Here is a 14,766-nt window from a genome sequence, read left to right on the forward strand (position 1 = left end):
TGCATCACTAATCTGTTCTTGGTTTATTATCCTGTTCTAATATGAGAGGAAACATATATTCTGATGCAGTGATACAAGTACTTAAATTATTTGCATTCTTCTCTTGCTGCACAGACATGTAAACTCAAAGCAAGAACTCAATCCTTAGCTTCAAACTTTACTTTGGCTTGCGAATACTAAATTCTAAGTTTTGCCGAAAGTATAGAAGAATAATGTTGGAATTTTCACAATCTTTTCCTGCAAGGATGCATTTTATATTGTTTTAGACTGACTGAATCTAGATTCTCTGAAATGTCAAAAGTGTTGAACTTTACTGATATCCCTCTTGTTACTATTGCTTTGTATTGGTGCTTACTAGCAACAAAAAGATGTACATTAGCTCAACCTGTTGCTCCTGACATTTCCATCATTTTACTGAGCAAAAGCCTGAATCAGAAGCTTTACTAGTGTACTATCCAATCAGATTATTTCTAGTTCCTTTTTTTTTTCCAAGATGCAGAAGAAACAATGATATCAGACAGCATGAGGCAACTCGATGTAGTTTTTCATAAATCTAGTTTATTATCGACTTCATCCTTCAACAATTTACATTTCCTAATTCTCGATAGCTTCGAGCAGCACAAAATTTGCATCATTTGGAGGTATTTGTATGTAAATTTCCTGGCAACACTAATGCTACCTGAAAAAGGAACTAATGATCTTTCTGGTTGATGAATGTGTGTAATCATATCAAGCTATTATTAGACAGTCTCGGTCTTCTCCTCTCTGGTGAGAGTTCGTCATCCCTGGCTTTTCTTTTGTTGCTGGTGATGCTGGTTTCTTCTTGTTGTAGCTGCTGCTCTTTTGATTTCCCCTTCAGTATGTGAGGCCTGAGTCTTTTCATGTCTGAGAGCTGCACTGGCTTCAGGAAGAATTCTTCTGCTCCTCCTTCCAGGCATCTGCGAGCAGCACACATCAAAGCAATTCCACCTTAGATGTAAAGATACAGACACCACAGGTGGGGTCTCTCTCTCTCCCCTTCTTTTTCTCATCACATCAACTTCAGAATATTGAGCAAATCTAACAAGAGCAAGGAAAAGATTATGACATGTTTGACTAAGTTGCAGAAAAGGATTGTCTTTTCCCCTGATTCCTTCCCTGATTTGACCACAAGAACAGATGACATCTAGGCAACTTTTCCATCACATAAAATTTATTGGAATAAAAATGCATAGGACCACAAGTTCCTCAATTATGGGCAAGCATAGAGAGATATCAGAAGGTTCTAATTAATGCAGAACCCAAATCTGCTTCTTTTTCCTTTTATCAAGGGTTCTTAATTGAAGGAAGAAAACCTCTCCAGTTCGCATTGGCAATATCAAGTCCCATCATCACATCAGAATGTATTGCTTCATTCATGAGCACCAAAAAGGACCCTTTTACCAAATTTGACATCAAGAATAATATTCTTTCCAGAATCAAGAAGAGTAGTTGAATTTCTCTTCTTGTATTTTGATTTTGTTGGTGTCAATCAGGATGTTTCAATCAAAAAAATAAATCTTTTAAATAATGATGCAAATGTTTAATTCAAGCAGGATTTATGGCCTAAAAGTTTGAGGGAATTTTTCCTCTGATGAATGATAGCCAAATGCATGACTGTGACAAGCAACCAACCAAGAGTAATTATTTCAGAATCTTCAAGAACATCATATATCTTCCTGGTAAATATCATCATATCTCAAGCAACTTTTCCAAAAGAAATTGCCACCACAAGGAAGGAATTTGCTGATCATTCCTCACCTGTTTATCCTGGAAGGCACATTTTCGGATGACATGATCACTACTGGGATGTCCTTCAAAGATGATGAACCCTGATGTGAAATGAACAAGCTCCCCATAAATCTCTTGAAACATGTCCACGAAATGGAAATGTGAGGGAGCATCGACTGTACCTTAATCTTTTTGAGAAGGTCATACCCTGTCATCCCAGGCATGCAGTAATCTGTTATGACCAGATTTACCTCGATCTCCTGTAAGAAGAAGAGAAACAATCACAGTTTCAGAAAACGAAAGAAAGGGAGAACAAAAGGATCCATGACACAGAAAAGAAGAAAGCAATCACATTGTGAGCTGGAGAGACGGCTGCGGAGCTTGTGAGGTCCTCGCTCAACCCCAAGACTTCAAGAGCCCTGCTCCCAGAATCCACAGCGGTGACTGCAGGCACCACCGCCAACTTGTCAAAGAGAGAAGGAAAGGAAACCAATTCAAAGCAGGAATCACTGGCATCACCAGAGGTTTGGTACCTTGGAAGGAAGAAGTCTTTAGGAGCCTCTCGATGAGTTTCCTGTCCATGAGGCTGTCATCCACAGCCAGCACATGGAATTGGGCTTCTGCAACAACAGCCATGAGCTTCCCCCCTCCCAACAATGGCCAAGAGCTAGAGAAGAAGAAGGCAGAGGAGGTGGAGTCTCGGTTTCTTCACTCCAAATGGACTCTACTAGCCAGCAAGGTACTGAAATATAAGCCAATTTCCAACCCACCAAATCCCACCTCCTCTTGGAAAGGAAGATCCACCAGATATCACCCATATCTCCCCATGTCCAAACAAAGATAGAGACTTGTATTTCTCTCACTACATGAAATATATTGGTGATCTTACGCTGTTCTTAGTACAAGGCATATCTAAACTCCACCCTCAGCAGCAGTTAACTTAAAGGAAGACTCACACAGATCATGATTCCTCGAGCCGTAAGAGTAGTGTGGGGGTCTCGTGAAGGGTGAGGTAGGGAATGGGGTTGGGGAGTTCCCGAGGGACAAGTTAGCGACGAATGGTTTTAGCCATGTGATTTGGGGTGGCTTTAAAAGGTAGCAGTGGCAGTGGTGGTGGCCCACCTGATTCTGGCCTTAGATACGCTGATGTCAGCTGGCCCCACCATTTTCCAGTTGGGTGAAATCTTAATCGTGTGGTCTTCGTTGCCATGTCACATTACCCCACAGACATTTGGGAGGCAATTCCATGTGATATCTCCAGATTTGCCCGTCTCTCTCTTTCTCTCTCTCTCTCTCTCTCTCTCTCTCTCTCTCTCTCTCTCTCATGTATCTTCCTCAATCCTTCTTTATCTCTAATAAGACACCAAAATCTTTAGAGAGCACTTTCTTTATCTTCACAAGTGATCTCAGTAATAAGGAAAGGAATGCAGAATCATGCATAGTTGGCAGATAATTGGTACATCTCAAACTCTGGCAAGACTTGATAGCATAAGAAGACCAAATCTTCAGCCACCACCTTCTTTTATCTTCACGACTGATATCAGCAATAAGAAAAGGGATGCATTGGAACATGCATGCATGAGCAGGTAGATAGATAAAGCAGCACAAGAAACATGCCTTTTGGTGATGAGTTTTCTGATGATAGCATGCAAATATATACCATCTCTTAGCAAATTGGAAGAGCTGGTAAGTTAGTATTAGCTTCTTCAAATCACTCTTATGATGCTATCAAGCAAGTCTTTGATGGCCCTCTCACCCACTTCAATTATCTGTTACCACAAAACTAAAAACTTCAGTGGAGAAAAAGCATTTTAAATGCCAAACATCTAAGATCTTTTTTTAATTAGATTGAATAAGGTTGATCTGCTCATCTGCTTCCAGAGATACAAGTCTTCACCCTCCCATGGGTTATTAAAATGTCAACAAGGATGCTGTTTCATCAAGAACATCCAAATCACATGTTGGACTGCACTAGTAGAGTAATATCTGCTGTGGTCATGAGGAGGGTTGCTAAAGCTTAATGTTGTGAGATAATGGAACTCCTAGAACTGTGTCAGTATGAGTAACCTAAAAGGAGGGAAATATATGTTATTTTTTATGTTGTTGTTTTCTTCATATTATGGATGGATTTGCATCAAGTTTTAAGCATACCATAAAGCTTTTCCCTTGATTTACATATATAGTAACCAATAACAAAATTAAGTATCACTTGGCATTTTGGTAAGCTAACAAAGTAGTTTTGTGTATGTTGAATGTGGCATTTCATTATAATTTGTGAAGTGAATGATGCAACTTATGACTCCGTAAATCTTAATTTACATATATCCAAACTATTTCTCTTTGGTCAAGATTCCTCCATAATTTGTAGTTTGCATTTGGATTAAAATTTATCTATAACAAGTGACATTTGCTTGATATAGAACATTATCACCATCCTTCTCTCTCTTTTTCTTCACCAAATTAACTTTGTTGTCACACCTTTATCAAAACCAACGAAAAAGAATAGCCACTGCATCAAATAGAAACTGGAAATGGCCCAATGGCAGTTTGTTTTATAGAAAGCAAAAAAGATTGGCTTTTGAGGTGTAGTTGCATTGAACTTGCTTTCTTTAATGACATTTGGTTGTTGGCTACAGTACAAGTCAAAAGGCAAAAGAAAGAAAGAAAGAAAAAAGAAAAGAAAAGGTGAGGATTCACAGGTCCTATTGGGTTAATCATGTTGAGTTTGACCTGGTCAGATTATTGTTTTTGAACTAGAACAATGGATTGTTCCATGTAGCTTAATTTGTGTAATATACATATGTATAGTTGTCTTGAAACAATGTGATTGTGTAAAATTAATAGTAATTCATAGCTTGCTAAGCTCAGTTTTGAGGACTTCAACAGCTCTTAAAGAACTTCAAGCTTTGGAGAGTCAGGCAGTGGAAATATTTCAGACTCAATAGAACTCACCTTCTGTTCCTTGTTCAACAATCGATGGGCAGATGACTTCAGTCTTTTTCAACGAGCATGCAGCTGAGCGAGGCCTTTGAAAAGCATTGCTCATGCTCTGCCCATCACCACATGGATTGAAATGAGTTCTCAGTAAATGAGACTTGGAACTTTCTGATCAGATATAATGTACCTTCTTTGTGACCATGTATCTGAGTTTGTTTGATACAGAGGGAGAAAATTAATAGAAAAATCAGACATGCAATCATGTGAAGATAACACACCAATTTAGATTTCTAATCAAATCAGTTTGGGGGTGTGAGTCCACAGTTTGGTACCATTGGCTTGCCAGATCCAGATTTCATTCCTAGGTGGACATGACCAAATCAAATCTTTTATTTTGTTGTCCTTGAAACTAATACATGAGTTTAATAAATGATCCCTTGAGTGACATGAAGCAAGGTGTTGCATTGCTAGTGGGAGGATAAACAAGCCAAATCCACTGTTTTTGTTTCATCCATCATGTATAATATGTCACTAAACCTCTAGCTGAGTTGGTCATGGAGTCACTCCTCGATCCTCCGAGTCAACAAAGGAATCATTACTCTCGGGTCCTGCCAAAAAAAGAAAAAATTTCATACAAATTAGTCATTGGCAGCTAGTTGATAAGTAATCCTGTCCAACTTCTCAAATTTCAGCTATGAATTTACACAAAAAATCATGAAGACCAGTGTTTCTCATTGTCCATCTGCGGTGAGCATATAAATCAAGATTGATATGCTGGTTATTAGTTGGCCAACACATAACACATCAAGACAAATGGTATCATTGTTTCACAAGATACCTCCTTCTGGTGGTCCATTCTTTCCTTTTTCTCTTTCCATCAAGGAAAGAGTGTAAGATCTAGCTATATATATGAATATAAGGATCAAATAAGATAAGATGCACAACAAAGTTATAGAGTAAAAAATAACATGGAAGGGAAACACTGCAGAATCTATGAAGAAGCATTTGGGGCAAATAAGATAAGAAGAAAATGCATGGCAGAAGGCACAGATTCGCCAGTGGATGTGGTGGGTGTCAGGGTGCTGCTATTTTGCTATATATCTTCAAGGAGACAGCAATCATAAGTGATAGCTGGATGGCATCTTTAATGGTGTTCCAAGGTGGAAAAGAATAAAGTTGACTTGCTGGTATGAAAACTTGCTAGTGTTCTTTGTGATCCAAACCTAAATAATGCGAAGGTATGCACATCTTTTGAATTAATAGGTTTAAGGATCCAAAATGTATTTAGATTTTGTCTGATTACAAGGAATTATACTGAAGGATTTATACGGATCCTGAATGCAAAACTGCATGATAAGTTCATTGGATCCAGTAGGACTCCATCAACACCCTTTCCCTCATGCATGCATATACAAATGATTTGAAACTTGAAAACCTCATATCATACCCCTAAAATATGAGAGCAGGAACTCATGTGGGTCCCAGAATCCAGGTAAATTCATTGTCTATGATTCATTGCATACAATTATGATTACTTACATATTATTTATTTATATTCCAACATTATAATTTTGTAATATTACATTTCAATTACTAACATTTACCTTTTGTTGATATTTCAATATGGTTAAGGTTAATCAGCTGCTTCAAATTAAAACACATGTGAAATTAAATTATACCTCTTAATATAAATATTATTCAAGGATGAAAATAATAATTGTTCTACTATTTTACTATATTCACACATGTGAATCGATATCATTGGACTAATTTTTTACACATATTATTACTTAGCTACCCAATGCATTACAGATAGGCTTTTCATAATTTTATTTATGCTATGAATTTTTCATGATTGCCAAAATAAAAGAATTAAATAATGCATTCCTATCAAGTTTGATATTTAATATTACTTGTAACAAAGGAAAGTGGGTGGCCATTGATTGGAAGGACTAATATATGTGTGACCTCAAAGTATGATGGTAAAGAAATAGATATCAGATTAATTTTGAAGTGTAAGCCATAACTACAACTGTAACCTTCCAATGGAAACAGAAAAAGGCCTTTTTTTTATTATTTTCATCATCATGAGCATATAAAATTGGTAACACTGAGTTCAAGGGTTTTGTTAAAAGGGGAATGAATCAAATTACTTAGGAAAGAAAATTTGCTATGAATTGATTATTTACCATATAATGATCTTATCTTTCCATCCTTGTAACATTCAGCTGGCATATATTGTTGGTTCATGTACAAGCAAGACATGTCACAAATTCTTGTGTTAGAAGCTAGTAGATGATTGTGCATGAAGAATTCCTTTCAAGGTGGGTGTGCACACTCCCTACTCTTTACTACGTTATTTTTCGTTTATGCTATTGTTTTGCTTGATTTGTGATTCATAAAAATTAGTTCTTTTTGTCATCTTTTTTCTGCAAATGATCAAACTAAATTTCTTGTCCACATTATTTCTTTGTTCTTTTCCTATGTAGATCTTTGTTCTGATCATTCTCCTTGTTACATTTCTGTAAAACTTCCGTCGACTAATCACGTGATGTAACAGATGATTCCATATATAAAAATATCTATAATTCGGATCCCCACAAGTAGGATGAATTCTCCAGTTTACCAAAATTAGATATATTATGTGCAACACAGATCACACTTGTGACTATGCCTAACTTTTAATACGTTGATATTGTTTACCAGCCTCAAAATATCATTTATTAATAACTTCAAACTCCATGGAAGACCACTCGTTTCATTTACCAGGTTGATTACTTCCAGAGCATCAGGTGGCACCTACAAAATTCTCAATTCTTCTGTACCAACAAGTTCAGTGTTCTGATGATATGATCCTTCATATTCAACTACAAAACTATACATAACAGGGGCCTCATCAATTATATGATAATTGAACTAGTATAAGTAGAAGAAAACAAAGGTCATTATAAATTTGAACAAGGAGATAATTCTGAGATCACCTTTTAAGATGTTTTTCTCCTAGTATATTTTTCTAGTTTATCAAATGGCTGATAAGAAGCTTAGAACAGATCTTATGGAGCAAAGGAGTTACAGCTACCAGTAATGTGACAGGATACTCACATGCAAGCAAGCATTAGGGGTTCATCAAAGCATCCATAAAAAGGAGAGGGACACTGCTAAAAAAGCCAAAAAAGATGTGTCATGCCTCCCACAACTCTCTGGTACAGGTGTTAGAAACCTATTCCCCCGTACTTCTCACTCCAACAAGAAAAACTACTACAACCATGGAACATTTCCAGCAATGAGTCTGCAGAATACGGTCGAACTATAAGATTTCAAGAAGAAGAAGCACGGAAAGCAACCATGGGAGGTTCATTTTCTCTGTTGAATGCTTGCAATGTCAAGAATGGCACAGACCAAGATGAAGATAGAATTGACCTTAATCTTCATATTTGAATACAGGGATTAACTCTTTTCTCGTCCAATAAAAATAATCATGCAAAGTAGTCATGTGTTTTTCATTCTTATATGGATTATAGACATCCTTCATGGATTATGCCTTTAACTTATAATTCCCAATGCACCTTGAGATGTATGTTACTCGATTCCATATTACAAGTTTGTTGAAAAATCAATACTACAATAATAGTATTATAGATGTCAATCATTGTTTTTACTTCTATGGATGAACAACTAGAGAAAGATTCTGATTGCTCTATGTATTTCTTCTTTTCAAACAACTAGTTAAGATCATTTTCACATTAATTTGACATGGCTTCTCTTGCTTGAATATTTGTTTTATCACTTATGAGGTTCTTATTATTGATGCATTATGTGGAATAGAAATAGAAATTGAAGAATTACTTGATTAGCCATGACTTATTGCAATGCATATAAAACTATTAAACTTGAAAGAACTTGATGATTCTTATTTTACTCTTTTATTAAAGGAGGCTGTAGATATCTACCCTTGAAGAATTTGGAAATGTTATATTTGCTCCTATATGGTCCACTAAATATTATTTCTCTCTATTATTTGATTGTCGTTTGACTATTAATTAAAATTCTAACTGACATTAATACCATGAAGAAGTTGGTTTTAAAAAAATGGTAAGAATGAATGCTAGAGATATTTAAAAAAATATTATTTTTCTATAATTCTTCTTTTCGCTTGAACTAGCTAAAATTAGTCACAGTTACAAGTGAGTAACCTAAATCTTTCTTCTAGATGGAAGATATCAATTTTTGCAGGGACATGAATGATACATTAAAATTTCTAAGAGCAACTATGTTATTTGTAAACTTTGCAGAAATAAAGATGTAAAATCCCCTATTTTACAAATAATTATGTTCAAGTTACAAAGGTCAAGTCAAATAACGTAATTCATGAAATGATATCCAAACAATTTTTTTTATTCTTATATAGGTGGATAGATCCTTTGTATTTGATAAATGAAACAAAATGACCATGATATCTTCTAAGGTGAGGACTCGCAAGTTTTAATGGCACTAAGACATTATTTTTATATGTCAAACTTTAATAGTTATTAATAAGATAGATTATTACCAATTAAAAGTATTCTGAGATCCATTAACTCCTGATAGCTTGTTTCTGGTGCCATATACTTCTATATCATTTGGAACATGTAAGAACCTCATGAACTGATCTCAAAACAAATTTATGTTTCTTTCTTTCAAAGACTAAATTCTTTCTATTTGGTGAATAGGACAAGATGATCCATATGTCTACTAAAATAACACTTAAATGATATTTTTGTATACAATTTAGTAAGTTTAGTGGCACCAAGGCAAGTTATTTCTTACCAACAACAAAAAAAACATGTTTTGAAGATAGATCAAGTTGTATTAAAAAGAATACTATATGACTGTTTTGAGTTTGCATCTAAGAAGAGGACTACAGTGTTAAAATCTTAATTTTCTTGTTCAATTTTAAGCTTCTTTTGTAAAGGTAACTGAGATGACTCCACTTGAATCTTGTAAGGTTTAAAGAAAACAAGAACAAGAAGAACATTCTATGTCTCTACCTGAGAAAACAAGGCTACATCTAGTTCTAATGTTTCAGCGAGTACACTGACACAGCTAAGATCTGAAACCATCCAAAGGACAAGTTTATTAGATTAGGACTCAGGAGTCCCGTATTATACCTAGCATCAAGGTTTGCAATACGGCCTGGTGCAGTTCTGTATGAGGGTATTTTACTGGTCCAAAAGAGTTACTGGTGCACGGACAGTATAAACCAGGCAGTACACCTGACACCAGACTTGTACCGAATGGTACAGGCCCTGTACTGTGCAGTACACCTGGTACAGGATTGGTATGACCCGATAGAGGATCAATATCGTCAGGTACAGTGCAGTACAAGCTATGTACCAAGCAGTTTCTGTTCTTCAGGCTTTTTTTTTTTTAAACTTGGTATGTACCTGCCCACCCCGATACTTAGTACACTGTTACCAAGCCCTGACAGGTACAATACCGGTCCAAGTTCTGACTGGTACAGTATACAAATTGTGAACCTTGACTTGCATTACCCTACAAATTTGTAGTAGAACAATATTTCTAGAAATTGCTAACCAACTAATCATCTAAATCTCCAATTTCAAGTTAACTTTTACTATTGAGGTGTTGTGATCCATCCTGATAAGTGGCAGACAGCAGCAGCATCTTTTAAGAGGGATGTGTTTGCAATTAGATTTCAGCATCATCCTATTCAGGATCACTAAACCAAATTTGACACAAATGATAAAGCTTTTAATGGATCAAATCAATTTCCACAGCCAGTATAATTTCCTGATGTTTTCATGTATAAACTATACCAAAGGCTCAAGCCTCCAAGTGTAAAAACACTTATGTATACGTTCAGCTACCTGCTTAATACATGAAGCTAAACATAGAAAATGGCCTGCTCTGGCAACAAATCTTACTCACCTTAAATATCTCTGACACAACCTTCGGCTCCGCAATGCCAAGGCTGAACTTTGCCTTCTTCCCTTTTTTTCACCTTTGGAAAATTAATCTCCAAGAAGTTCCTCAGCTCCTCGGTAATAAGCCCTAATCCCGCACCCCCATAAAAAAATACATCTAAAATTGCCACAGTTTTAATTCGGGGCAAAAGGAATAAACAAAAAAATCGATTTTTGTTTTAAGCTCGCCTTCAGAAATGGCGTTGCATTGGTTGAGAGCGTCCAGGGTAAAGGAGAAGGGGTGGAAAGCGACGAGCTTGACGACCTTACCGAAGCGGGTGAGGTCGAGGACGAAGTTACGGAAGGCCTCTGTGCTCTGTCCGATCTGATCTCGTCGACGTCGTAGGCGTGGAACACCGAGTAGCCGGAGACCAAGTACAAAAGGAGGCAGAGCGCCATGGCCCGATCGATCGGACTAGGGTGGTTACAGTGGAGAGAGAGAGAGCACCGGGTGAAGGATTTAGGGTTTGCAGCCATTTTCACGTTCAGCAATACTTTACTTACCCATGCATAGTTACCAAACAAATTACCTTCCTTATGAGACAAGGGACCCACATAGCATTTGAGAGAGAGAACGAGAGCAACGGGTGACAGTTTTAGGGTTTCCAGCCATTTTCACGTTGAGCAATACTTTCCTTACCCGTTCACCCGACTCGTTACCATCCATATGAAAGCAGGGACCCATGTGGGTCCCCCTTGTTCATTTCATACAATGATTATTTACGTATTCTTTATCCATATCCCAACATCATAATTAACTAATATTACATTTTAATTATTATCACTTACTTTCTTTTGTTTATATTCCAATTAGCTTAATCAGCTATTTCAAAGTGTTTATATTTGAATTTTAGTAGTTGTTTTTTTGTGGCTATCCTCAATTCACTTTGGTATTGAATATGAGTGTAACATTACTCTTTTAATATCCTAATTGGCTCATAATTAGACACAAGTCTCTTAAATTACTCATCACTATGCTAATGGTTTATATGAATATTTATTAATTTAAATATATTTGAAGTGATTTATATTTATAATTGGTATAATTTCAGTAAATTTACTTCTTCTTTTTTTTGTGAGTTTCAGGATAATTATATTCAATTTTGACCAATATTATTCATGGTTGAAAATATTATTAATTCTACCTATTCTACTAAACCCACACATCTAAATCTATATTCTTAGACTAATTTTGTTGCACATATCATTACTTTAGTTACAGAAGAAAGATTCTTCATAATTTAATTTATGATATTTATTATCATGATTAATCATATGATTTACTACTTGAGTTGACAATCAATATGTCTTCAAGGACTAGTATGAGTTTGTGGCCTCAAATTACGATTGTGGATTTGCCACAATTCCATATCAGATGAACTTAATTTGATGTGCAAGAGATGAGACTACAAACGTAACCTTTCATTGATAACTTACCATTTGTATTAATATACTCGGATAGATTTGTTCATAATAAGCATGAAACATATAATTGGTAACAATGAGTTCAAGGGGTTCCTACTATAGATATTGAAAGGGGGATGAATCAAATTACTTAAGGAAACCAATTTTGCTATCAATTAATCACTTACCATACAATCATCAAATCCTTCCGTTCTTGTCTTGTTCAGCTAAGCAAGCATATATTGTTGGTTCATGTAGAGGTAGGATTGCATTCACCAGAGATGCCATTGTGAGCCACAAACTTCTTTGTTAGAAGCTAGAGGTAGATACCATATGTTTCACATTAATTTTCTTCTCTACTATTGTTTTACTTGATTTGTGATCCATAGTAAATAGTTCCCTTTGTAATTTTTCAGCATATGATCTAACTAAACATCTGTATATATATAGCTAATAATCCTATATGTTGCTACTTTTATGAACATGCTAGTTATCAATGACTTCAAACTCTATGAATGGAACACCACTTTTCCACTCATATTTCTTAGTTCTTCATGTTTAGCTCTTCACAATCACTTGTAGACCATTGTATACTATGCTTGCCTGTTGTTTGCCACCCTACATGATGAACACACTGCAATAGTAACTTCATCATTTTTATTATTCTTGATCATGTAGGATGATATGATCCATCAGATTCAACTTTAGATTCATTACTACATATGATCATTAAACTGATACAAGGGGAAGAAAAAAAAGGTGATCATGCACCATATCATATCATGATTTTTGAGTTTTAACAAGGGGATCATTCCTCATATTAACATGGTTTTTTCACATTAAATCTTGCTAGTGTCTGAAATGGCTGGTAAGAAGCTGAGGATGGATCATACTGAGGGAAGGAGGGGTTTCAGCTGTCAGTTCTGTGACAGGATATTCCCAAGCAAACAAGCATTTGGTGGTCATCAAAATAGCCATAGAAAGGAGAGAGAAGCTGTCAAAAGAGCCAAAACTGATGTGCCACTCTTTCCTGCACTCTCTGGTATAAATGTTCATAAGCTGTTCCCATTTTCTTCTTCCTCCAACAAGAGAAAGTACGACTGCCTTGGAGCATTCCCAGAAAACGAGCCTTCAAAACATGATCCTACCATGAGATTTGAAGAAGAAGACAGACTGCAAACAACCATGGGAGGCTCATCATCCTTGATGCATAATCCTTCTGATGTCAAGAATGGTGGAGACCAAGATGAAGATGAAATTGACCTTACTCTTCATCTTTAATCATGAGGATGGACCATTTTCTAGTCCAATAAAATCAATCATGCAGAATATATATTGTTTTTTTATTCTTATATGGCAGATAGACATCCTTCATGGATTACTTGTATTATCCTTGATTCCTGATGCTCTATTTGCCTTAAGACATATGTTATTTGATTCAATATTATGAGTGTACTGAAAATTGCTACTACAATTGTGATGTATCAGTGTTTTGCTTATGTGGCTGGAAAAACTAGAGAAAAAAATTGGAGTATCCTATGTGTTTCCTCTTCTCAAATAACTAGTTAAGATTAATTCTATCTACACTTAGATTTATTTTTGTCACTTATGAGGTTCCTAGTAGTGATGCATTATGTAGAATATAAATAAAAGCTAAGAAACTACTTAATTAACCATGACTATTGTGATGCATATTAGACTAGTAAACTTAGGTGAATTTGGATTTTTTTATTTTACTCTCTTATTAAAGGAAGCTCTATAAATCTATCCTTGAAGAGTTTGGAAACAGTGTATTTGCCCCTATAGATTATAATACAACATATATATATCCTACCAAATGTTAGAGTTTAATACCCTTTAGAAGTTTATCATATGATGGTAAGAATGTAAGACATATTTGAAAAAATAATAATATTATTATTATTAGTATTATATTCTTCTTCTTTTAGCTCAAAGTAGCTAAAGTTAGTCACATCTATAAATGATTAATCTGAAATTTTTGGAGGGACATGTTATCACCTCAATTATGCTAACATTACAAGAATAGAGATGTAATATTCCCTATTTCACAAATAATTTAGTCCAAGTGTCAAGAACATTACTATGACAAAGGGGATGATGTGTCATGCTTTAATCCTTATTATGACTTGTTGAAGCTCTATTATATATATATGTATATATATATAATTTCAAGAAGAAAAATATAACTATTTTTGGAATATGAAGATAGAGTTTTATCATCATTCTTGGGCATGGCCATGGATTAATGTTGGTGATCTACTACTACTAAACTCTCTGGCACAGGTCAAGGTAGGAACCTTTGGGAGGAGAAGGTAACTGTTGTTGTGTTCCTGGGGATGGTGACCTATAGTTCACATGCCTTGTTTCTAGCTTCCTTCTAAGAAAGCCTTGTCTGCCTCTAATCCTTATTCTTCCATCAATCTTCCTGTAGCTTCTTTATTAGGTAAAATAATGCTCAATCACAAAATATATTTATTTGATTTGAGATGTCATTTTATGTAGAACAAATTGATGTAGTCGACTCAAACATTTAGTTATGTATGATATGAACGATGAACTAATTTAATTTAGTGGATTAGTGACTAATTAATTTGATTAGACTCTATTTCTATCAGAGTCAAAATCACAAGCCACGTCAAGTGCCTACCGATTGATGGATGGAGTGAAGACAAAACTGATTGCACGCAGAGAG

At 35.5% G+C, this 14,766-nt stretch overlaps 2 protein-coding genes and 1 long non-coding RNA gene across 3 annotated transcripts; 1 reads left to right on the forward strand and 2 right to left on the reverse strand.

The window, feature by feature from the left end:
- Positions 1-523: 523 nt before the first annotated feature.
- On the reverse strand, positions 524-2,767 carry LOC135618943 (two-component response regulator ORR9-like). The gene is made up of 5 exons (XM_065120434.1): positions 2,283-2,767; positions 2,102-2,193; positions 1,932-2,009; positions 1,780-1,850; positions 524-938 (listed from the first exon to the last, which is right to left on the reverse strand). The coding sequence occupies exons 1-5, from the start codon at positions 2,383-2,385 to the stop codon at positions 725-727; spliced, it is 558 nt and encodes a 185-aa protein (XP_064976506.1). The 5' UTR covers positions 2,386-2,767; the 3' UTR covers positions 524-724.
- Positions 2,768-4,950: 2,183 nt separating this feature from the next.
- Positions 4,951-11,110, reverse strand: LOC103977691 (uncharacterized). Its single transcript, XR_010489224.1, has 3 exons — positions 10,920-11,110; positions 10,615-10,767; positions 4,951-5,294 (listed from the first exon to the last, which is right to left on the reverse strand). It is a non-coding gene; the product is annotated as an uncharacterized LOC103977691 (long non-coding RNA).
- Positions 11,111-12,914: 1,804 nt separating this feature from the next.
- LOC135636025 (zinc finger protein KNUCKLES-like) lies at positions 12,915-13,334 on the forward strand. The gene has a single exon (XM_065147555.1). The coding sequence runs from the start codon at positions 12,915-12,917 to the stop codon at positions 13,332-13,334; it is 420 nt and encodes a 139-aa protein (XP_065003627.1).
- The last annotated feature ends 1,432 nt before the right edge of the window (positions 13,335-14,766 follow it).

Source organism: Musa acuminata, chromosome BXJ1-3, assembly GCF_036884655.1.
Source record: "Musa acuminata AAA Group cultivar baxijiao chromosome BXJ1-3, Cavendish_Baxijiao_AAA, whole genome shotgun sequence".
Classification (NCBI taxonomy): domain Eukaryota; kingdom Viridiplantae; phylum Streptophyta; class Magnoliopsida; order Zingiberales; family Musaceae; genus Musa; species Musa acuminata.

Bases quoted from the DNA above. Each gene is read 5' to 3' on its own strand.
- LOC135636025 (XM_065147555.1), top strand. From the start codon at position 12,915: ATGGCTGGTAAGAAGCTGAGGATGGATCATACTGAGGGAAGGAGGGGT.
- LOC135618943 (XM_065120434.1), bottom strand. From the start codon at position 2,385: ATGGCTGTTGTTGCAGAAGCCCAATTCCATGTGCTGGCTGTGGATGAC. The intron at 1,851-1,931 runs GTACAGTCGATG...ATTTCACATCAG, and splicing joins ACCTTCTCAAAAAGATTAAG to GGTTCATCATCTTTGAAGGA. The intron at 939-1,779 runs GTGAGGAATGAT...TGCTGCTCGCAG, and splicing joins GTGCCTTCCAGGATAAACAG to ATGCCTGGAAGGAGGAGCAG.